The 24,811-nt window shown below is 36.7% G+C and overlaps 2 protein-coding genes across 2 annotated transcripts in view; both read left to right on the top strand.

Moving 5' to 3' along the window:
* LOC139984370 (uncharacterized) overlaps positions 1-20,359 on the top strand; it is a 28,457-nt gene extending 8,098 nt beyond the window's left edge. The window contains exons 3-4 of the mRNA XM_071998260.1: positions 858-1,719; positions 16,969-20,359. Of these exons, the coding sequence (XP_071854361.1) occupies positions 877-1,719; positions 16,969-18,297 (2,172 nt within the window). The 5' untranslated portion in view covers positions 858-876 and the 3' untranslated portion in view covers positions 18,298-20,359. The remainder of the gene's footprint in view (positions 1-857; positions 1,720-16,968) is intronic.
* On the top strand, positions 3,525-15,783 carry LOC139984371 (uncharacterized). The gene is made up of 9 exons (XM_071998262.1): positions 3,525-4,300; positions 7,289-7,518; positions 8,159-8,267; positions 8,921-9,088; positions 10,110-10,203; positions 11,128-11,472; positions 12,148-12,328; positions 12,855-12,941; positions 13,785-15,783. The coding sequence occupies exons 1-8, from the start codon at positions 4,290-4,292 to the stop codon at positions 12,932-12,934; spliced, it is 1,218 nt and encodes a 405-aa protein (XP_071854363.1). The 5' UTR covers positions 3,525-4,289; the 3' UTR covers positions 12,935-12,941; positions 13,785-15,783.
* Positions 20,360-24,811: the final 4,452 nt, after the last annotated feature.

The raw sequence follows: 24,811 nt of genomic DNA, 5'->3' as shown, positions 1-24,811 counted from the left end.
GTTACACGATGGACAGTTTCGGTGTTTACACGAAATGGGCTGCCGAGTAATACAGTACCTGTATTAAAGCAATGGGATTAGCTAAAAGAGAAACCTGATAAAGGTAGAAAGGTTTCCTGTTCTTAAACGGAATTCTGAATGACGTGAATTCACGGCTTAAAAGTAACAGTTGAAAAACATTGCCTTTATTATCTTTATTGCTCCCGGTTTTCTACCGTAAAATACAACAGTGTTATTTTAACAGATCGCTTTGTCCTCATATTTGAAAGTAGCCCCCAGAAATAGCCCCCAAAAAAGGTAAAAATAATGTCATAAGAATTGACAAGTCTCGCCATGCGTGAAGACGGATAATGTTTCCCTATGTCCATCGGCCCCTGAAGCCCCTTTGAAACTTACAATAATCTTCTTGAAACTTCATTTACAAATTATGTTACGTTTTTGCTATCATAATGCAGATCACTCTATTAAAATGGTCACACATATTTGTTTCGTGCCGTCAACAACTATCCATCCACAAAACATCATGACAACTGTTTTATCAAATAACTTGGTAATGTTTTCCACAACGTCGTACACATGATCTGTGTAATGAAGATTCCCGTGGACAGGGACAGTGTGGGGGTTCGGCAACTTGAGGTGCTGACAGTTTTGGCCAAAAGAAAGTTATTTGCATCCATGAAAAAACTGAGTTTCCAACACATGACTTTAGGCATAATACATCAAGAGCAAATTAAATAACTAGTTTAAAAGTTTCTCTTGACGTAAAGTTCTTCGCAAATTTAAACGCTCGATAATAACTTGATTAAAATAGGAAGATAACAGCAATGATGTGTACATTTCTATGTTATTTGATACAGAGTCCCGTGAACCAGACCTATGGCTTCGACAACTCCTCTCAAAGACCTGACAGAGAACTTCTTTCTGTGTTCTGTTTGTTTAAATCAATTTAAAGAACCGAAGCTGTTGCCATGTCTTCATCGATATTGCAGGGATTGCTTAAATACAGTTATTCAAGCCAGCCAAGATGGGACGGTTAAATGTCCATTATGTCAACAGGATTATGTCATACCAGAAAATGGCATAGATGATTTCAAAACTGACTTTCATATGAAGAGTATGCTTGAGTTTGTAATCATGCAAAAAGCGTTTGAAAATGAAAATGTAAAACAATGTGTGAGTTGTTCAGAAAATGCAAAAGTGTGTGCATACTGCTTTAAGTGTAGAGACTTCTTATGTGATCCATGTTACATGGTTCACGTGAACAGTAAAATGTTCACAGAACACCAAACTCACATTCTGAAATTGGATAATGTTGAGTCCAGGAACCTAACACTGGAGAAACTATCGACACTTACGGAAGATCCCAGGTGCCACATACACATGAAAAAAGAGGCACAGTTATGTTGCTGTACGTGCCGACATGTACCAGTATGCATAGTCTGTATATATAGTAAACACAAAGGTCATGACCTACAAGACGTATCTGAACTAGCAAAACGTGAAAGAGAAGTTTTGAAACCAAAACTTGCGGAACTAAACAAACACAAAGACAAGCTATACGACTTAACAAACAAAATTGAAAGTACTATGCAGAAGCTGAACGAAAACGCGGAGAAAAAGACAAATAGGTTGATAATTCAGCACAAAAAACAGATGCAGAAGATTAATGATAAACTTGACGAATGTATTAAAGTACGAAAAAGAGGCTTAAAGGACATACACTCTAAAAAATAAACGGGTAGTTCTACACTGTTGTCAGGTATTTTAACACATGGATTGTTATTAAACACTGAAAAAGTGTATAATAAACATCCACAATGTAGTTATACCATCACAAAGTGTAAACATAACCATTGCCTTGGCCATTACCCGATTAACGTGTACATATACCCCGAGGTAAAGCCGGTTTGTGTATTTCTGATCTTTGTGGGTAAATTTACATACTGTGCGTGTAATAAGACACAATGATTTATGTACATTTACACATTTACAGTGCTTATTTTACACTCACTTTTCAAAAAAGTACCCTTTTTAACCAATAGGGTAATTTTACCCACATGACATGTACTTTGCACGAATAATGTATACCTTAGTAACAAGGTGTAAAATAACCCTTCTTAGTATGTTGTTTTAAATCAAAAAGGGTATAACACCAACAACACTTATTTTGAAGTATCGTAAGAGGGTAGAATCACACAAGATAAGAGCTATATATACACTTCATGTGGTTGTATTTGTTCTATACACTTGTGATTAGTTTAAAATGCCACCCTGGGGGAATTATCACCCAGTATTTATGTACTGAAGTATAAATTTACTCGTTCATGGGTTAATATATATCACTACCAGTATTTTCGGGTCTTAGCCCGTCATTATTTGTATGCACCCTATAGTACCCTACATGTACATTTTGGAACACAGAGCTGCCCCGGCGACTATAGGCCCAATTTCTAAAGTCCCAACAACCAATGCAAATTACTGTCAAAAGGAATTGGGGCGACAATAGGCCAGCTGTTTAGCTTGACATTTATTTATTAATAGCCTATATCGTGTTATAAATATACGGCAAACTGTACAGATATATGGAGTATCCCCGAATTTCCCCGTGGAAATGTCTGCATGGTTATTAGTAAAATAATAACTGTTTCTTATGTGGGGGTGAGAGGATATGAATGGAGTCGTAGGATAGGCCTATATGAAGTTTCGTGAAAGTTTAATAAGGCAAGACTAACTAATACAGTCAAAATAGCAAATGATCCTGAGGTAATGAACAGATAAGGAGCGGCGCCCAACCTATAAATACCAACACCTGATTAAGGGGTGCAGACAATTATCTATAAGATCTACATAGGTCTAACCATGGGCGCGTATGAGACGGGGTGAAGGTTTGCAACCCATCGATCAGAAGGTACCCTTTTCTTCAGACCAGCCGCTCTTTTTCGAGCATGCTAGCTTGTGTTGCGTCAGACCAACCCCCCCCCCCCCTCAACGAAGGTAGTCCCGTACGCTTATGTACATAACAAAACAACGGAAAGTATATAAGCTACTGCGATCATTTTCTCGAAACACTGAATCCCTCCCCTTCTGGATTGGCCCATGAAGACGGTTTGACTCACAATCAGTGGCGTAGGAAGGTACTTTTGAGTGGGGGGCTGAAGACTGATGGCCGGCCTGGGGGAGGGGTTTAAGGGGAGGGGGTGTCCCCCTCCCCTTTGGAATTTTTTGCATTTCCAGGTGGCCTCAGATGCAATTTGGTGCAATATAGCACACTTCAACACCCACTCCATTTTGTAAACTTAATTTTGTATTTTCAACTGGCCCTAGATGCAATTTGGTGCTCCAAATGAGATTTTTTTCTCATTTGGAAATGAAAAAGGGGTTTTCTGACCTGCGAACCGGGGGGGCGGAATGATACTTCCGCCCCTCCACATTTTTCACTGGGGGGGCTGGCGCCCCCCCCCCAGCCCCCCGGTTCCTACGCCCTTGCTCACAATTCAAACTGATAGAGCTTAAACGTGAGTATTTCTCGAGACACTTGTTTACAAAATATTCTTAGAAGTACAGCTTGAGCTAGCTGGAACAATATTTTTGTCATGATTGTGTACGTTTAAGTGTTTTGTGCTTTTTCGCACGGCCAGCATACATTTATCCCCACAACGGATGATAACAATGCCTGGCCCTTAAACGTCGACCATAGCTGAAACATTTTTTTCATTGTGACTTCTATAGAATTTTCTACAATGATGTACTCATTCGTACTAGAAATAAAAGTTACGTTTGCAGCCAGGCCGCGCCGAGAGAATAATGGCAGACTATACGTCTCAGAAGTGTTCTTACTTCTCATTGGTTAAAAACAAATTTCCTAAAACACTACTTTACATTAATTCACTGAATACAGCCTTTCAAGAATGTGGATGTGGTAATAAATATTGGTAAAAATGTAAAAGATTCAAAGTTGGTATTCCAGAAAATGGGTGCATATCTGAAAAATTAGAAAGAACCCCACATAATATCAAATGAAAGATTCAAACTTTAAGCCAATGACAAGTTTTCTTTCACAAAGGGTGGTTCGTTCGCGCTTGGCGCTTGGCGCTAACACAATGCCTTAGACCTACGTACGTACAGTACAGTATACAGTATACTGTCATCACTGCACTGCTTGGCGACCAGTCCTAGTATTTCATAGTTTGTTCCCGCAGAAGCGCTTCGCCGTCACATTTGACGAGACTTGACACGACTGGACTTCACCTTCAACGGCCGCTTGTATTTTTATATGAATCTAAAGCAACATGTCACAAGTGTAAGTTGACGTTAAGCCCTTGAAAGAGTTGTTTGGTTTATAAAAGTACAGATTAAATAACTGTTATGCCTAGGCTTTACTAGCCTAACTGTTCTGCTACTTATTCGCCTATATAAGATTAGAAGACTTTATAACTAAGCCTAGGCTATGTCTTACAAGTAACAGCCACTAGTACAATGCAGGGCCTACACTGTGGCCTACCATTGTATCAAAGTTTATAAGCCTAGCTAGCGCAGGCCAAGACTGAACTATTAAAACTGAGTGTGCATTAATGCTGTGAGGTTTGTCCAGTACTTATGCCAAGCCATCCTAATAAAGCCTAGCCAAGGTTTTGTTAGATTAGGCCTTATGGCATCCTTGCAGATGCAAAGTTGTTCAATATGTAACACTTTCAGGACCATTACTTTCAAAAAGTTGTTACATCACATAAGATTCTCACATAGTATTGAACCCAACTTCTCCATAAGATGTGGAATAGATGGTTGTGAAAGAAAATATCGGGTGTTCAGCACGTTTTATTCCCATCTGCGGAAATTTCATAAAAGAGTGTTCGATGTTAACATAAGGCATGACAGTAACTCTGGTGGGCATGAGGATACTGAAGTAGGCACAAGTCTAGTGACGGAAAACATTGGTTTAGAAGTTGATGATGTGACTCATAATTCGCATAAAAATAGTCTTGCAGAATCAACTGGAATAAGTGCTATCGATGCTGCTGCTCTGGGTGATGGATCACACATCAGAGAAATCGGTGAAAGATCCACGGAAAGAGACTTTGCTCTTTTCATCTTAGGCATGAAAGAGAAGCATAAACTACCACTTACTGTTACAAATAGCATAATATTAGAGCTATCTGAACTCATCTATAACAGTTCAAGGGATGATAGCACAGAGATCAAAGAAAAACTTTCAGCTTCTGGTTTCACAGTGGCTAAAAATCCTGATATCTTTAACTTTATCGATGAAAAGTTTGAAAAGAAAAATAACATCTTTGAAAAGTTGGCCTCAGACTATAAACAGACAGCTTTTTATAAGGAGCATTTTGGTTTAGTTGAGCCAGTTGAACATGTGCTAGGTTCCACCTGTGGGAAAGATGATACATTCATTTATGTACCATTGCTTGATACTCTAAAAAGTCTTTTAAGTCATGATGATATTTTAGCAGAAGTTCTGAAGTCCCGTTCTAGACATGGGGACAAGCGATATGAGGATTACTGTGATGGTGAAGCATTTCAAAATCATCCCCTATTCTCTTTGGAGCCACATGCACTCCAAGTTCATTTTTATTATGATGATTTTGGTGTGGTGAACCCACTTAGAAATAAAGCTAACAGCTACAAAGTTGCTGCATTTTATTTTGTTCTTGGAAATTTATCCCCAAAGTTTCGGTCAAAATTGTCATCAATTCAGCTTGTTTGCCTCTGCTGTACAAGATTAATAAAACAGTATGGCTTTGGGAAAGTGCTCAAACCGCTTCTTGAGGATGTTAAAGTCTTAGAAAGTAAGGGGGTGACAATAACAACTTTAAACCAGGAGGAGTTTACATTCAAGGGTTGCATTAGTTTGGTTTCCATGGATAACTTGGCAGCACATCAGTTAGGAGGCTTTCAGCAACATTTTCATGCTGGTAGAATATGTAGATTTTGCATGGCAAGTAGTAATGACATTCAAGATCATTTTGATTCATCCAGTTTAATCGAAAGAACAAGTGTTGGTCACAAACATCAGGTGCAGTTAGTTATGGAAAATCAAGGTCTTAGGCATGTTTATGGAGTAGCTTCTAAATCTGTTTTGTCAGATTTGCAATACTTTGATGTAATCAGTTGTCTACCACCTGATCCAGCTCATGATTTGCTCGAAGGACTTGTTCCAGAATTAATGACGAAGGTTGTGACAACATTTATTCAGGATGGCTTTTTCACTTTGGAATCTTTTAACAGTGCTTTGAAACTTTTTCCCTTTGGAAAAAGTGATCAGAAAAGCAAACCAACTTGCAATACCACTGCTAACCTGGGAAGTTTCAAAATCAAACAAACAGCATCTCAAACATGGTGCCTGATGAGATTATTGCCTTTAATCATAGGAAGCTCAATTCCAGAGGGAAATGAATACTGGGAACTATTTTTGTCACTTATGGATATTTGTGAAATTACATTTGCTCCCTCTATACCATGTGAAATGGTTGCATACTTGGAATATTTGGTGCATGGATTTCTGGTTGCTCTGAAAGAGCTCTTTCCTGAAGATAGAATTAAACCCAAAAGTCATTACTTATTGCATTACCCTCGTTCAATATTGAAATATGGACCTCTTGTTCACTGCTGGACAATGAGGTTTGAAGCTAAACATGCATATTTCAAAGAAATTGCCAATAGGCAGAAAAACAGGCGGAATTTGTGTAAGACATTGGCAAGGCGTCATCAATTACTTATGTGCTATTATGGAGCTGGTCAGAATTTTTTGGATGACAAAATGACATCCAACTCAGGAGGGGACATTCAAAAGTTACATCAGTTTTGTGATGGGATTCAGAGAGCTTTGAAAAGTCAATTTCCAAGCATTGAAGAAGTGCATACATTAGCTTTTGTTGAATTACACAGTTCATTGTATGCAAAAGGTTGTTGCATGGTTCTAGAGGCAAGAGAAAATAGGTTGCATGAATTTGGCAAAATAGATGCAATCTTTATCAAAGGTGGTAAAGTGTATTTTGTTTTGATGGTTTTGCGCACTATTGGTTACAGTCAACATTTCCATAGCTATGTATTGTGTTTTCAACAAAAATGGGTCATATTTGCTTATGAAGATTTTGCTTGTCATTTACCCTTATCAATTTACACAAATCAAAATCAGAGAATGGTAACACTTAAGTACTTTGTTTAGAGAAACATTAATACTTAAAATAGAGCATCTCATTCCTTATCATTGTTACTTTGAACTTCAAAGGTTAGAAGAAACAACTTTTTAGTTTCTATATATTTGTGTCTTCAGTGAAGCACTTAAACGGTACCATGTAACTTATGGATCCAGAAAAAGGGTTTTCTTATGTAGTGCAAGTGATGTAGAACCAGAAATCAAATCTCAATTTGGGATAAAGAAATTTCGGCTTCAGGTCTTTGATAAAGACTTTGACGACTGGGTGGACATTGACGGTGATATAGAAGAAGAGCAGATGGAAGATAAAGCAGTTAAACTGAATGTGATTGGTGAAAGAGATGAAGGTAAGTATAAATGCTTCTTGTACACGATTGCAAAAAGATTGTTGTCCAGAAAAATTTGCCTATCAGCAGCATGTTTATTACCATTTCATGAAGGAGCCTTATTGGCATAATATGATGTGTGAACCCCATTTGGAACTTATTGGTACTTGGGTAGTTCCAAGGATAATATATGCACATAAAACATTCTTGTATGAATGTATGTACATTGTCATAACCTCTCCTCATGGCTTTCCCCCTACAGTAGTGGAAAGTTTTGGGATATTTGACAGGAGGAAGTCACTATAGTATTCATATTTGAAATTTCAGGGAAGCTTTAAGATAAGAAATTATCACAGTCTGAAGGTATTCTGCAAGGGACAAATTGGTATGCCAAAGTTGAATACTACTTCAAATTTTCATTGTAACAGTTTACAGTTTGCAATATCAATCAAAAAGCATTACTGTCTAATGAAAGTGCTAATCAATATCAAATTGGTTAGCAGTTGAAGATTTAATAGTAAGTAGCAAATTGCAATGCAAATCCAGTTATTTTGTTTCTTGTACTTATGAGCAACACATATTTAATCTTTACATCCTGGGGTTTTGCAAATTAGAAAAATAATTTATAATACATATTTTGGACACTCCTTTCCTTTGTCAGTTGCATGCCTCAGTGCCAGTTCATTTACAAGCTCTTCAAGTTCAGATGACACCATTATATTGGCTGGAAATGAAAGAGATGTACCTTGTACCAGTGATGTTTCAGACAGGTAAGACATGTAACATTTCATGTTTGAATTATTATCCTACCTTGACAGAAGCAAAAAAGAGCTTATTTAAGGGAATAAGCAGTTGCCCCAAACTAATTTGCAATATCAGCTAAACCTTGCAAATTTCTGGTGCTGACCTTACAATTATATTTTATGGCATTTTAGAACATAAATATTGCATATAAAAGACAAATCTAAGAGTTATGGTGCATGAATTCAACAATTCAGTAACAAAAACATTGTCACATGAGTAGGAAGAGCCATAATAGAAATATTATACTACAGTATACTAATTCAAATCAGGGTGACTGCATTTTCTCTTTAAGCTATCACTACAATATAATAGGGTATGGGGGGTGGGGGGTTGGTGGAACTTGGTTGGTTAACAGTAAGTCCCACACATTCCCTAAAGAAGTTCAGTACAAGGCCCCTTATTTGAAGAGGCCATTTAATATGAAGTCACATTTTGCTAAGTACTGACATGCATGTTCAACAACTTACAGCTGAAGTAGTGAAAATCAAGCTGTTCAACCTGTGTCAAAGTATAATCTGTATTGTTCATGTAAAATTTGTTTAGGGTCACTTTATTGAAAGTGCTAATTCTATACATTTTGCTAATAAAGTTTTGTTTACCCTTTTTGCATGCTTGATAGTTTTCATGAAGAAGAAAAGTTCTTGCCATGGCCAAACAAGTTTGAGCTGCATCAAGATGATGTTAGGAGAGACATCTTGGTAGAACTATTAAAAGGGGGACCTGTCAGCAACAGAATTAAATCTGCTGTAATCCAAGCTACATTTGACAAAATGTGTTTGTTTACTGTGTAAGTACCTTTCCCTATTTGAATATTAATATTTTGTCTTTTCAATCACTAATGCTAAACCAGTGTAAATTTTTGCCTTCAAATGTCATACGCATGCATAATGCACAAGTCTTTGGAATCTTGACTTTTCAACATCTCAGAATTACTAGCTTTGAAATATGTCAATGTGTAAGTATGCCATCTTTGAAATTGTGGTGTTATTTAACCTGGAACAATAACACCTTTGGAAGCCTGTATTTTCGCATTTGATTTTTTGCATATAAAGACGTCATGTGTCAATAACCTACAGATTTTAATATTGTGGAACCTTGGAATGATGTGGTTACAACTTTGTTAAAGTTCTGTTGATATTTTAACTTCAGATGGGGATATCCACATTACCAAAACAAACAAGCTCAGACAGCGACCTCAAATATAAAATCATAGCCTTTTAGCTGACTCAGCCTGTCTGGGGGGAATGGGGGTGCTAGGTAAGGTACTTAGTACAAGCAGGACTTGATGGTTAGTGGGTAAATGGGTGAACTTTTCACTGTTATTATTAAGTTGCAAAATAAGTTGTTGATATTATTTTAAAAATGTAATTTTTGGTGTTTGTGTGTGTAAGGTTTATTTCAATCCCAGATCAACATCAGACTAAAACAAGGAATTAAGAATTACATAGTAAAAACAAAACAATTTAGACAATATATCTTCAAGAATGATACAAGAGACCACTATAGAGATGGTCCGCAGTATCCCGTAACATAAGAAATTTCTATTATGGGAGATCATTGGGCCTGTATGAGTCTCACCCAACCAAGCCCTGTCCTGCTGATATGAAGGTTAAAAACTGGAGCTTTTGGAGCCCCAGACAGTACCATCTTTTCCTTTCACTCCACATTTTAAAAAGGCTCCCCCAATATACTAAATCCCCCCAAAAAGAGTTGGTTAAGTGGGTAATTGCCCCCCCCCCCTCCTAAATTTTACAGCTGGCACTAACCCTGTATGTGAATCAACTATAAAGTGATATTCTTTTTTGTAGGTATCCTACTACAGATCAATACAATACAGCAGCTAAAGCAGTCATAAAGTCCTTTCCAAACTTGGCAATCAAATTACCATTCTGTGAGCCTTATGTAAGTATATGATTAAGCTCTTCATTTATTATCTAGAAGGTGGGCGTATATGTACATATAAAAAGCACCTGACTAGATTGTGTAATTTCGACTACTTTGTACAAAACTACCACTACTAATGGTATCAGTCAAATTGGTGCTTTTCAGGTAGACAGGAGACTATTTTCACTGTATTTGCTTAATTGTCAAAAGCCATTTTTATATCCAGTAGCTGGTGCTAGTGAAGAACTATGTACAGCTGGATCTTTTTAATAAAGACATCAAATGATGGGGCATTCAAAACTAGATTGTTTCTCCTGCCATTTCAAGGGCAAAATCTTACATCCACTATAGATTAATTTTGCTGTTGGTTTGTAAAAGTACTTTTCAGTTTGAGGGAACTTAACTGGGTGGATGCAAGGGTTGAACTGCTGCAGCACAGGGTGGGTGGGGGAGGGGGGGATATTGTAGTCTGGGGTCTTGTATACATGCAGATGTTTGCACATTAGCCCCCTCCTGTGACATATATGTATACATACATATTCATATAATTTACTGGCCTACCTGAGAAGATGCATGAACCAGTACACATTGTGCATGCATCTGACATGAATGTCCAGATGTGCATGCTTGTAAGATCAAGGTGTCTACTCTTTAAAATGGGTGAGGTGACATGATGAAACATGTGCATAAATTACATTGTGAGGTTGCCGAGTTTTATACCTAACAATAGTGTTGAAGTTTAATTTGAATTGTTCAGCTGTTTTTAAGACCTTGTAACAAAATTACAATATACTTTGTGTTCAAGTGTTCATCACAATTTCATAGCTCTTTAAATTACAAGTCCAGACTGAAGAAAGGTATTTTAACAGAATATGTAACATTGATATCAGATTATCTCATCATACTGCAGCTTCCATTCATTTTTGCATCTTGGTTTTGTAGGATGCATTGAAAAATGCACTCAAAGATAAGTTCAGAAATGAGAGGAGACACATGACGAGGGATGTAGTTGTGAAGAAGAGGAAGACATCTACACATGCAACAACTGACGAGGGAGAACGAAAAGACGGAGCTGATTGGACTCTACCTGAGGGTGAAACAGAGGAGACTATCAAACTGCACATTAAGGAACTACAAAAGGAATCAACAAAGAAAAAACAAGACAAGAACAAAATTAAGTCATTAATGGCACTGACATTTGGAGAGAGAAGGAGACTTGTACTTGAGGAGAAACCACCAATAGCAGAAATCAGAGGCAAATTTCCTACTCTATTTTGTGCAGAACAGGTAATTTCAAACATATGATTCCTAATTATTAAGACTTATGATTATAATGTTCTACACTGGAAATTGTTGGTTTGACGAAATCATAAGCCAATGTTAAGGCTTGTGTATGTAAGGGTGAATGAACTTGTGTTCATGCTGCATAGCTTGCTCTCAGGATTTCTCAGGAAGGGAAGCTTCCTTAAATCATAGCTGATATTCATGAAACACAGTGCAATAAGTGTTAAAATTGTCAGTTACTGGCTTCTTAAAAATCCCTTAGAATGTTGATTGCATTTGGTTAGTAGATGATTCCTACCTTTTTTAGTTCAAGAATCATTTGAGGTAGACAAAGTTCAAGGAAAAGGGTCATGAGTGCATTTTGCCACAAATTAACCTGCCAAGTGAGCTAATCATAGCTGTTTTATTTACCATGGAAGAAACACATTGTTAGCTTTGACAGGGATTTTCAAAAAAGTAGGTGAATCTAAATACCATGGATGATATGTAAGAGTATTTGAATGTTTAGAATTTCTACTAAAATAGAGGTTTGACTGAAGAAAATCATGAATAACTGCCAAAACAAGATTCTTTTACTGACTTAATGATCTAACACGAATACTTGGCTGAAAGTTCCTGTTTGAAAGTTATTTATTAATACAATGTCATTATCATCCTTTTTATTACCTTAATTCATAGATCATAGAAGATTTTTCAGCCATCATCAGTTGGGATGCAGTGTCGGAGATGTTCTACAAAAATCTTGATGACATTGCAGCAAAGATCATCACCTACAACACAAATCACTCAAAGGGCACTCTTCGATTCCTTGTTGAATACAACAACTTTATTCAGCAATTGACAGAAAAAGACAAAAGGGGTAAGTTAACATCTCAAAGTGCTGAGTTAATTACCAAAAATAATAAGAAAGTTTACTATTATGTAGACTAGGAGATATGTCTTAACAGTTTCAGTTGAGACAAGCATTTTGTCAGCTTCTTAAAATATAAATTAGTTAAACTGATGGCAGATGTTTGAAAACTTAAAAAAAAATCCAAGGTCTTTCAAGATAATGAAGAAAAATGTGGCCAATCCTGTTTCATATATACAGGATAATCTGAGCAAGGAGACAAGTTGTGACCATATGAGGCAAAGTAGCAACAGTGTCGTCATTGGATGAATTAGATGGTTTACTGAATCCTGCAATAAAACATTAATTAAGGAACACTTCAATGTAGTTATTTTTAAGAGTGCAGAGATAAAACTGCATTGATACACTACATCAACTTACTAAATCATTATGTTATTTTCAGGAAATCAGCATGAAATTGTTTACTGTTGTGTTACATTTTACATTCATTTACACTGAATGAAGACAATAACTTCAGTGTTTATTTCTGCTACAGATGCTACATGGACCGCAGCTCTCTGGATACTACCTGGCTTCCTGAAAGAAGATCGCAACTTTCTGTTTATAAAACAGTGATGATGATGTAAGCTTCCCATTTTAATAACCCTTTCATTAGTTGGTGTATTATTTGTAAACTTGCAAAAGATGTAAAGAGTAATATGTCGATAACCCTTCTAAGGCCAAAGAAATCTATGCAATGCTGATCGAGGTGTGTGTGAGGCCTCGGTTTGTAAACACTATACCTCAAGAAGTGAAAGATGGTTTGCACTTCAAGAGTAATATGTAGATAGCCCTGGTGAGCAGATGATCCCTATTTTTTCTTTGAATTAAAAGATAACACAAGGTAACCCTTGGTGAGTAGGTGGTTCTTCCTGTTTTTGATTGTGGTCAGAGGTCATTTGAGGTCAACAAACATGAAAACCTGAACCCTTTAATTACCACCACATATCATGAATTGAATTTAGGTAGCATTTGGTAAGTAGCAAATCCCGAATGTTTTGTATGGAGGTCACAGTTCACTTGTCTTCAATTAGAGCCAAGTCTTAATAAAGTTGATCGCTGAAGAAATGATAGTTGGTTTCAAATTCAATCTTCTTATATAGGCACCTATTATTCGATACTCTAAGGCCAATGGCACTTCTGGTGATATCAGGTCAGCACGGTGGAAGTTGGAAAATATGCCATCTAATGTTGCTTCATAATGGCAAGGAATCACTAAGTTATTTGACATTCTGGTTTATATATACCCTGAGTTATAGAAACATTCGCAATATTCATTTATAGCTAGAAATGATGCTTATTCAAATCAGCTCCCAAGTAATATTATCAAATGCAAGTTTAGTGTATGTGATTCTGAAGAAGCTGGATTACCTTTGAAAATGTGTTATCAGGAATAAATCATCCTATTTATTTCATTGTTTGATAGGTTAGCTCGGATGTTGAAATCAGCACACCGGTCATAACATACACTGGGGATCCGCTGGACCCATCAAACATAACAATCATTGCAGAAAACGAAAAATGCAGTACTGCAGCATCTTTCCCTGAGGCAGTTCTAATCCTGCTGGCAACATATTATGTTTTCAACATACAGTATAACGGCAAAGTAAAAGGAACACTGACATTTCTGCAAAATGGTCTGCTGCAATGCAAAGACAAGGGGAAATTGCCTCAAAAGATCATTTCATTAATTGCAAAACTTCAAGCATGATTTATTTCATTTTGTGACTTTTCTTCAAGTTCTATTGTTTTTCTGTTATTTGTTGACCCAGAATTATTGTTAGTTATGTTTTTCAGATTGTTTGCTGGATTTGCATAGTGTTGTTTTCAGGGATTTAGTTTGTTAGCACAATTTTACAAGACAAATAATGTGTAAAATGATAATTTGGGTAATTCTTAATACACTTAAATGATATATAATACTAAACATTACAATATTGGTGAAACAGTGAGATCAGGGGCAACTACAAGTTTGAAGTGCTGTGACATGCCTTGTTATGACGAAGAGCAAAGTTGGGGGCGAAAATTTAGTTGGAACACTAATGCAACTTTATAAAAGGTGTCATATAGTAAAGTCAATAATAAGCTGTTAATACAATTAGAACTGGGTGTAATAAGAAGGCCAAACAGCAATTAGTTGATATTAAGCAAATTATCTAAGCCAGTAAATTTTTTATACATTCAAACCAAGATTGATGAGCATTAAGAATAGCAAATTGTGTACAGTAATATTTTGTGATAAATTGTGGGGTCTACAATAAACATAGAGGGGTATAGTGATTAAGGTTTAACGTTCAGCCTAGTTGAAGCAAGCTTAGTGTAGACTAATTGTATGCTAGTCTTCTTCAGTTAGCCTCGGTTACACTCAACACAGATGGTTAATGGTGATCATTCACAATCATAGGCCTAAACTTAAGCATCACCCTATCTTTGCTCGATTTGATTTTGTTTTTGTCAATTTATACCAAGACCAGGAAGTTGTTATCGATAATCTTTGTAATGCTTGATGCACATATAAATAAAATCATGGAGACAATTGCTGGAACAATTAGATCAGTGACAAGAAAGTTCCATATATTGTGGCTTGTTCTGTCACAACAAAATTTGGTTGGTGGGGTGGGGGTGGTGCACATAAACATGCACCACTCTAATGCAACTTTTTGAGTGTACTGTTGTATTCAAGATAAATCAACATGAAATGTTAAAGCACTAAGAACTGTATAATTAATCATACATTAGAGTTAAGGTATGTTTTAGAGTTATTAATTTACAACTTAGTAACATACAGGTCTTATCATGTAAACCATTATTGTGTTGATGCAACATTCATGGTCAGTGAGAACTGATGGGTTTGATCATAAACAAAAGCATGTTGATGTACCTGCATTGATTTGCAAAGTTAGTTGTTTACATACAAATTGTTTTTATTAGTAAGTTATTATTGTTTATCCCAATATTCTCCAAGTTTCTCAATTTTTTGCTGAGCCATTTTATAAAAGTGGGAGTTATGGTCTTTTTTACCAATGTTATGCCAAAGTAATGCACTTTTTGAGTGATACCAGATTTTTAAGGTGACAGTGATACAGCATAATCATAACAGACAACCTGAAAGTAATATTTGTGGTCAATAGAGATTTATGTTAATGTTAAAAGATTGGCACACCTTAATTTTACAAATGTATTCATCGATGTAAATGAAAATTGTTACATGGTTTAATACCTGACATGCCTAGTAATGGGTTGTGGCAGTTTCTAATTGTTGAGAAAATGTGATCATACATTAGTAAATGTAACATTTTTTAGTCAAGGTTTTACTAGTATACACATATGTTACCAACTTTAAGTGTTGCTTCACCATATTGTACATTATGCATGAATATTCCTAGATTGATATAAACATGCTATTGCATTGATTATTCATATCACGTTTATGCAGTGTAGTATTCATGTTTGAAGTTTCTAGTTTTCTCCTAATTTAACATTCTTACCCATTATATTAATTCAAGAATCTGCACAATTAAATTGCATTGTGTTATGTAGCCCAATGAAGGTATGCTGTGTTGGCCAAATATGGTCATCTTTGCTTAAAATTCTGAACTGTTTTTATTACCACTCTTGAGGAAATTTTTCTCACTGAGACATTCAGTCATCTTGTGTGCTCAATGTAGAATGTCTGTGAACCATTGGAGGGTAGTGACCTCCAGGAAAGTATTCTTTGAAAACATCTAGCAATTATAGCATGCTATAATTTTGGGCCAATACAGAATACCTTTAATATAATTGTAAATTATGTGCAGCAGCATCAAAGAGGTAGTTGTACATCTTAAGCATAATAGTACCAAAAGATCTAATGGAATAATCCCACACATCAACACAACTAAGACATAAATTTACACCTATATTGTTTAAAAGTAACCAAATAGTGGGTAAATGTGAGTCTTGCTTAGCAACTCAAATAATGGTAAATTGACACCTAAATTGTGTCAAAGTAACCAAATAGTGGGTAAATGTAAATCCTGCATAGCAACACAAATATGGGCAAATTCACACCTAAGTTGTGTTAAAGTAACCAAATAGTGGGTAAATGTAAATCCTGCATAGCAACACAAATATGGGTAAATCGACACCTAAATTGTGTTAAAGTAACCAAATAGTGGGTAAATGTAAATCCTGCATAGCAACACAAATATGGGTAAATTCACACCTAAATTGTGTTAAAGTAACCAAATAGTGGGTAAATGTAAATCCTGCATAGCAACACAAATATGGGTAAATTCACACCTAAATTGTGTTAAAGTAACCAAATAGTGGGTAAATGTAAATCCTGCATAGCAACACAATAAAGGGTAAACTTACAAATAAATTGTGTAAAAGTAACCAAAAAGTGGGTAAATGTAAATCCTGCATAGCAACACAATAATGGGTAAATTCACACCTAAATTGTGTAAAAGAAACCAAATAGTGGGTAAATGTAAATCCTGCATAGCGACACAATAAAGGGTAAATGCACATCTAAATGTGGTTATAAATACCCATACTTTGTGTCCACATGCAGGATTTACATTTACCCTATTTTGGGGTAAATAAACCCTTTTAGTTTTTACAGTGTAGAGAGAGGAGGAAAAGATAAATGCGATCAGATTACCATTAATTTAGAAGAGGAATTAAACCAAGTTAGAGAAAAATATGATAAAATCAGGAAAAATGTGAAAAGACAATATGACACCGCATACGAAGAGTTTAATCAGAAATGTGATCAAACTGAGAGCACATTCATTAGCAAACTTGAAAGCTTAAATGTATGCTTAAGGGATTTAATAACAACCAAAGATTTGCGTGTAAAAAAAAATAAAGATGAGCTGAAAGAAATGTCAGATTATTGTGACACGATTATCAAACGATACGAGAACTTTACAGCAACGACCTCATCTATTCTTGCTTCTAAGGACGATTGGACACACGCTCAGTGTATTCCTGATATTAGAGCAGCATGTGAACCTCTAATAGAAGAAATGATAAAGGAAAATACAGAGTTAGAATATTTATCTGATTTCAAAGACAACGTCACGCTTGCTCAGCATGAAGAGTCAGTTGTTGATATTGCAGGAATCAAAGCTAAAGTTTGGTCAATCAAAGGTATTACAAGCAGCGGAGATGGCAATATCGTCATAACTGGTAGGGCATCTAAATGGTACTCGCACATCACTGTGGTCAACAGGAAAGGAGAAATACAACGGCAGGATCAGATCAAGAATGATACGAGCAAGTACTTTGTATGGTGTTATTGCTGTCCTTTATCAGAGTTCAAAGTTATAACAGCTTGTAAGTCTGACATCGGAATTTACGATGTACGTGATGGTGCATTTAGCAAGAAGAACATTTGTGACGTCATTACTAGGTGGCCATCTGATCAGTACGTGAGTTGTGTAACTACTGATCCTGTGACGAGTCATATTATTGTCGGTACTAATAGCAGAGATGTGTATGTATTTACTGATCAGTTGAATTACAGTCACATGTTAACCCTACCAGATGTCATCGATGGGGCTTTTGACATCACTGTACATAGAGGTTGTCTCCTTGTCTGTTGCAACGGTAGTGATAGAGCATATGCAGTCACCATGGAGGAATCAGAGAGTAAGCTGATGTATGAATTCACCAAACCAGATCACGATGGATACGACTGGAGTCTTCACAGTGTCTGCACAGACAAAAACGAATTCATCTACATGTTATGGGTTGATGACAGTGGTCTTTTTGAGAGAGGTATCCTGGTACAGTACAGTCAGGATGGCCGACATTTACTCACAACAAGAACAGTAGATGAGAACGTTCGCTGTGTGACATCATTAGAAGAAGATTGGTCGGAAAAACTTGTACTTGCAACATATACTTCCGGGAAGCTGTACACGTACGGTCTAAATGTCAATATCACGTAGGAAATATATCAACATTTTATTAAACATAACCTAATAAGATGCACTAACCTTTAATACAAAAAATTATTAATCAGTAATATGATTTCTTTATTGTGTATTACAATGTTTGATTTATTTTATTTCTTTGGTTATTTTCTTCTCAGACAGAAAATCTCCATAAACAACATGAATATGAATTATACTCCTAAATTTATCATAACTGGTTCAATTCAGTCAATTGATCAAATCGAGTAAATTAATATTCATATTCTGCCTTTTCTTATGGCATCCGTGGTCGAACACTGCATTCTATTAAAAATATCCTGTTTGCGTAAAATCTTATTGAATAAGACAATTGATAGTGACTGTGCCTGTTGGACTAAACTATTTTTTATTTGATAGCGACATGAAGTAGTTTGTTTCACCGAAATATTTACAAAGACACCATAATAAAGTCAACAACACCACTGACTATTCCCAACCGTTACATCATACGCACAGTACTTGGTACACACAATACCTAATTCAAATTACTTAATGGTAAAGAACATCTGACTGTGCATATATAACTGATTGTATTATTTGATACACAAAAATACCGGAACTCAATATTTGTTATACACATAATTAATTTAAATTCGTTGTTGAAAAGAACATCGTTGTGTGTAGTTATATGAACCGAGTATGATATTAGTATCGATGAGGTTAATTTGTTTTCCATTTACTTCTATTTACTGCACATTATTATTTACTTATTAGCATACACTCCTACGTTTGTTCTGCTTGTATTGAATGTTCATTGTTTTTATTTGGGTTTATTTTAAAACATATTGAGGTATTATGTCTCCTGGTAGTTAATTAGGATATGAATGGTTGTTGTAACAAGTAGTAAATACAATTTGTCAACCTTACTTATTATTTGTCCTAGAATACTTAATTTGTCGCTTAATTTGGAAATGGTCGAAACGTTCTTTGAAACTAAAAATAATGCGTGATTTGTGTGCGACGAATGCAACCGTATTCGAGCTAAATAGTCGGGTATATCTGGATGGGATACATTCGACAAAACCAAGGAACACATCCTTAGACGCATGTTAAAATGTTTTAACCCAGTTAATCAAAGTAAGTCTCTGCTACTATGGTAAAGCCTCTTTAGCAACTTTCGTTGATATTAGCGATATATAATTGTTTCTGATTGATTTATTAAGTCTTCTATATAAAAGAATATACAGTTGGCGTATATCGTTAATGATGTATCCAAAATATTCTGTTATGTTTGGTAATGAGGTAGAATGACTTTCTGTATTGTTCAACAATGACGTTTGTGTACTAGTTTGACACTTCCATGGTATTATTGAAATAAGATGAAATGGCGTGAATGAATTGGTAAAAGGATACATGGAACAAGATATATCCTTCCTTCAAAGAACGGAATGCAACATTATCTTCAGGTTTATTACTCATTAAGATCCTATTTACGGCGATATGAAACTAGGCTAAAATGGAAAGATGATGCACCTAATAGCAAGGAGTCCAGTCCAGCCCAGCACTCGAAAAGTTGCGAAAGTTGCAATGTGACTGGTCCTTTGTGTTGCAAGTTATCTGTGGCAACTATAGAGCACAACTTGGAGCGGAAAAATGACTGGATAAAATGGGAAACATTCGTAAACTACCAGGATTCAGAGGTTTTATCAAAAGAATTTACGAAAGCTTTTCAAAATCTTTAAATTTCAACCGCTTCGTAACCTTACAACGAAGTTTCGTAACCCCTTTTCGTAAACCAGCACCCTTCACACTTGTTGCTATACAATCAATATAATCCGATATACAGTTCCTCTGGTTTATTACATGTCAGACTCATGTCAGACTGCAGATGCCGCCTAGTTTTTGATGGGGACGTCTGGAGGGCCGAAGCTGTCGTCCCCCTCGTGCAAAGTTACATTAGATTGCGCATGGAGGCGGACCTTGCACGGCTTCCCGACACTGCCTTTCGTAGACGCTGGCGCAAGCCTGTCATGTACTATCGGGACGGCGTTCCCCGGATGAAATTTGGAGTGAGTTAGATGTTAGGTGTGGGTGGTTTGTGTGGTCGTTACATAATATGGGTTGAGGGGGGGGGGTCTGTGTTTGTGGTCTGGAGTTGGCTTTTTGGGGCTGGTCTGTAGAGCATTTTGGTTTGGTTCCGTTGGCCTTTTGGTCCGTGTGCTTTTCACCTCACGTTAAACGCTACATTACGTACATATGTAAGTGAGAGATTTCTGTTTGTGGGTTTCAGTTGGGATTTTGGTGGTTGTTATACAGACTGGAATTGTTTTTGGTTCTGTTGACCTTTGGTCCGTGTCCGTTTTCTTTGCACGTTAAAAGCACATGCTCAAAGCCAGTGGCTCAGTTCAAATATTTATGGGCAACAATCATGGATGATGCAAATTCAGTGCAAGAGATTAGATCAGAATCGCAGTTGCAGCATCTTCAATGGCAAATCTGAAGACCTTCTGGAGTGGTAAGAACATCACAAAGAATGGGTTTCATGAGAGCGCCAGTAACAAAAGTGTTCCTGTATGGATGCGAAACGTAGACTTTACATGCGGATAATGGAAAAGCCGAGTAAATGCTTTTGAAATGAACTGTATCCGGAGACTTCTCTAGATCCATTACATTTCGCACACCACGAACAAGCAAGTATGTCAAATAATGGAGAGTTTCATAGGGGAACAGGAACCCCTCCTTTCAGTGGTAAAGAGAAGGAAACTTCAGTGGTTTGGTCATGTAATTAAACAACTTAAATAAAAACAGTCTGACTAACACTGTATTGCAACGGGGGACATATAGGGTACGAAGGAGAGGCTGTCCGGTAAAACCCTTTATTGACAACATGAACACATGGACTGGAATGGACTTAAACCAGCTCATAGGAACAGCTGACAATCGTAAATTGTGCAAAGCTTGTGTCGTGTCACTATGATAGATAGATAGATATATAGATAGATAGACGGACGGACGGACGGACGGACGGACGGACGGACGGACGGACGGACGGACGGACGGACGGACGGACGGACGGACGGACGGACGGACGGACGGACGGACGGACGGACGGACGGACGGACGGACGGACGGACGGATCAAGGCGAAATGAGTGTGAATTATGTAAGAAATTGCGTATAGGATAACGGTTGTTGGTATGAGGAGTGGAGATGTTACGACCTAAAAATCCCATCATAACGTTGTACTTGCACCACGACTGCCTCCGACACTACGAAAAAGGACGTTATGGTATATGGAGTGTTGTGTCATTGAAAAAAAGTATGCCTTTCATTGATCATAAGTAAGTTTTTCGCAATAATCCTTGTTTTCATTAGAGGTTTCTACGAAAATCGTAACATAAATTGATGTATTAATTTGAGAATCTATACTAGCAAATGGAAATATTAAGCTTATCTCTTGTTTCTTCCGTTCACTTTTAAATGCATTAAGTGACTATTTATCACATTGAAAATAAAATCAAAATATGGTTTTATTGTGTTGTTTTCCAAAGCAAATATAGACAGAACAAGGCAGTTAACTACATCCATTTTTATGTATTTTAGAATCACCCTTGAGGATGTATCAGCAGATAGTCCTACTTGGATATGACAGTCGTAATTGATGGCGCTATATTGGAATAAATGTTGAATGGATGGATATTTTGTCAGACAATCATTGCAGTGTCACAAATTCAATAACGGTCACCTCACTACCACTGTCATGTGTATGATGTCGACACGACCGTTCATTTGTTAGTATCGAACCCAATACATAAGAAAGCAAACGCATCATCGTTATTGTTCCTCTTTCAGTTGTCTTCTCAATCACAGAAACAATTCCCTTGCCTTTTTGAATATTCTTCATTATGAATGTTAATGGAAGTAGGATGTTGTGATTTAAGTCAAGAAAAGAATAACCACGTTGGAATAGGTTAAGAAGTAAAAATATAATTGGTATAAGTTCGAGCTTTAAATGTCAAGTATTGATTTTGCGGCAATTTGAGTAGTGCAACAATCTTGCGCAGATAGAAATCATGATAGAGTTTAATATATGATAGGGGTAAAGTAAAAACACGCTCATCGTGATGCATTCCAAATAACAAATAACTGCAGCCGACTTGCGTTAAAATAAGCAATTTGTGTGAATTACAGGGTAAGAATCTAATTATATTGAATTGTTAAGCCATCGCGTGACAAGCTATAGGTCTGTCACTTTGGACGACATTTTCATTTCAACGTAGAATGCATGTTAAAGCATTTTAAAGCTGCTTCTGCTAGTATTAGAGGGAAAATAGAACAAAAGTGTGATTACTTGATAAAACGTTTAACTATGTAAGGAAAGACGACAGAAGCTTCAGGTGACCAGAAGAGCAGTCTGTATGAGCATAACGAACTATCAGCTGTTACGTTGGAATGAGAGAGGTCTCGATAATTAATTTTAACGAGACACAAGCCTGGGTTCGTTTCCGTAAGGAACACAGACAAATTGACGAGTCTAGAGAATTTGAATGAGAACGTAAACTATATTGAACAATAGAGTTTTAACCAACAACAACAAATGGTAATTACAAATATATAGAAAATTACTCACAAACTTAACAAGATAGGATACACTTTAAAACACGCTGGTCTCTTCCAACGGCGATATCCCTCAGCGGCCACGACCTCGATGACGACGATTCTCGGTCCGTTGTACCGCGAAATTCACTGGTCCTCGACGAAGTTTTCTCGCGATCTCAGAAACAGCAGTCACCTTCTTTCCGGCGATGCTCCAAAATAGAAGACGGACTTTCAGCCACAATAGAGTGAAGCACAAGTCGAACTTCTCGCCGACTAAATATTACCAGAGTCAGTCCAAAATCAGCTTTATAGCCACCATTTCCTGGCGTAACGAACTTCCTCAACGGAGACAGAAATTCTTCACCTTCTCCGAAATAAAGACTGGAAAACTGTACTTTCACAGCAAAGTCCTCTTCAAACTTCTGAATGGAAGTGCAGAATCAATCTTGGCATCGATATCTCAATCCTTCAGAAACTACTAGCAGTTGAGCACTGACGATATATAGTAGAATTGTATAATATGTGTCGTCGCTTGTATTCGTTCAGAAACTGAGAAACTCCGATCTGGGCGGGTTTATATACGATTCGCCATGTCAAGAATCCTCCAGATCTTTCTCGATGCACTTGACCCAGTTTCTCTATTCTTGGAAGTCCTTTGCATATCTCGCGAACATTCCAGAGAATCCACGAAGATTGCACAGCTTACACGCGATTTCACGTAAACCGACGTTAACCCGAGACCAGCGTGTCATCATAAGGAATATACCAGAACAATCGTGTATTATAACATTCTGACACGGTAACCCGACCTAATTTCTCAAATACTGATTTATCACGTAGGCAATTTCAATACTTTAATTATAACATTAGGTTCCTCACTAGCAGTGACTAGCGTTAGGCTACAATGGGCCCTCGTAACACAGCAAGTTACGCTTTAAAAACGCAGAGTGGAATCGCCCCTTTCTATTTTTTTCTTTGAACACTCAATCTATTTGTTTAATATTATCCACGCTATCGCTCCACCTTTCGCTATGGCATAAGCACAGGCACAATCACAAGCACAACCACAAGCACAATTATAATCATAACAGCAATTTTAATTGTATCAAGACTGACTTTCATATGTTCGGTCAATTGCAAAAGTATTTTGAATATCCAAAAATGTGTAGGCTGTTTCAAGAATACAGAAGTTTTAGCTGATTGTTTTTAGTGCAGAGATTACTTGTGTGTGCAATGTTTCAAGGTTCACATCATCAGTTAAACGTGTAGATATCACATACCCACATTCTAAGATTGGACAAATGAGAAGCAAATAATTTGACTCTGGATAAATTTATCAGTAACGGAATATCCCAGGTGCTATGCACATGCCAAACAAAAGGAGCACAATCATGCTGCAGTTCTTGCGGTATTGTACCAGTGTGCAAAACGTGTACTTATCATAAGCAAAAGGTCATGACCTACATACGTCACTGGAATAGCGGAACGTGAAAGAAAATTACTGAAACAAGAACTTGCTGAACTAATCAAATACAAAGTTAAAGTATACGACGAATATACAAACAGATACACAAAAGCTGAATGAAAATGCCATAAAAAAAAGAAAGATTGATAAATTAGCATAAGCAGCAGGTAAAAAAGATTAAAGATAAACTTGCGGATTGCACTACGGAACGAAAACGAGGTTCAGATGAAATCAGAAGAAGAGAATCGGAAGACGAGATAACGACGGTCAGATAACTCTTAATATGGAAGGGAAATTGAGCCAAGTGAGAAAAAATGGGATAAAATCAGGAAAACAGCAAACCAAGAATATGACAACAAGTCTGAAGAGTTTATAAACAAATGTGATGAAACTGAGGGCGCACTCTGTAGAAACCTTGGAACTCTAGATGCTAACTACTAAAATAAAAATACTCTTTATTTTTGACAACAGCAAAATTTGATTACAG

Source organism: Apostichopus japonicus, chromosome 17 (genome assembly GCF_037975245.1).
Source record: "Apostichopus japonicus isolate 1M-3 chromosome 17, ASM3797524v1, whole genome shotgun sequence".
NCBI lineage: Eukaryota > Metazoa > Echinodermata > Holothuroidea > Aspidochirotida > Stichopodidae > Apostichopus > Apostichopus japonicus.
This window is presented reverse-complemented; position numbering and strand designations above follow the sequence as displayed.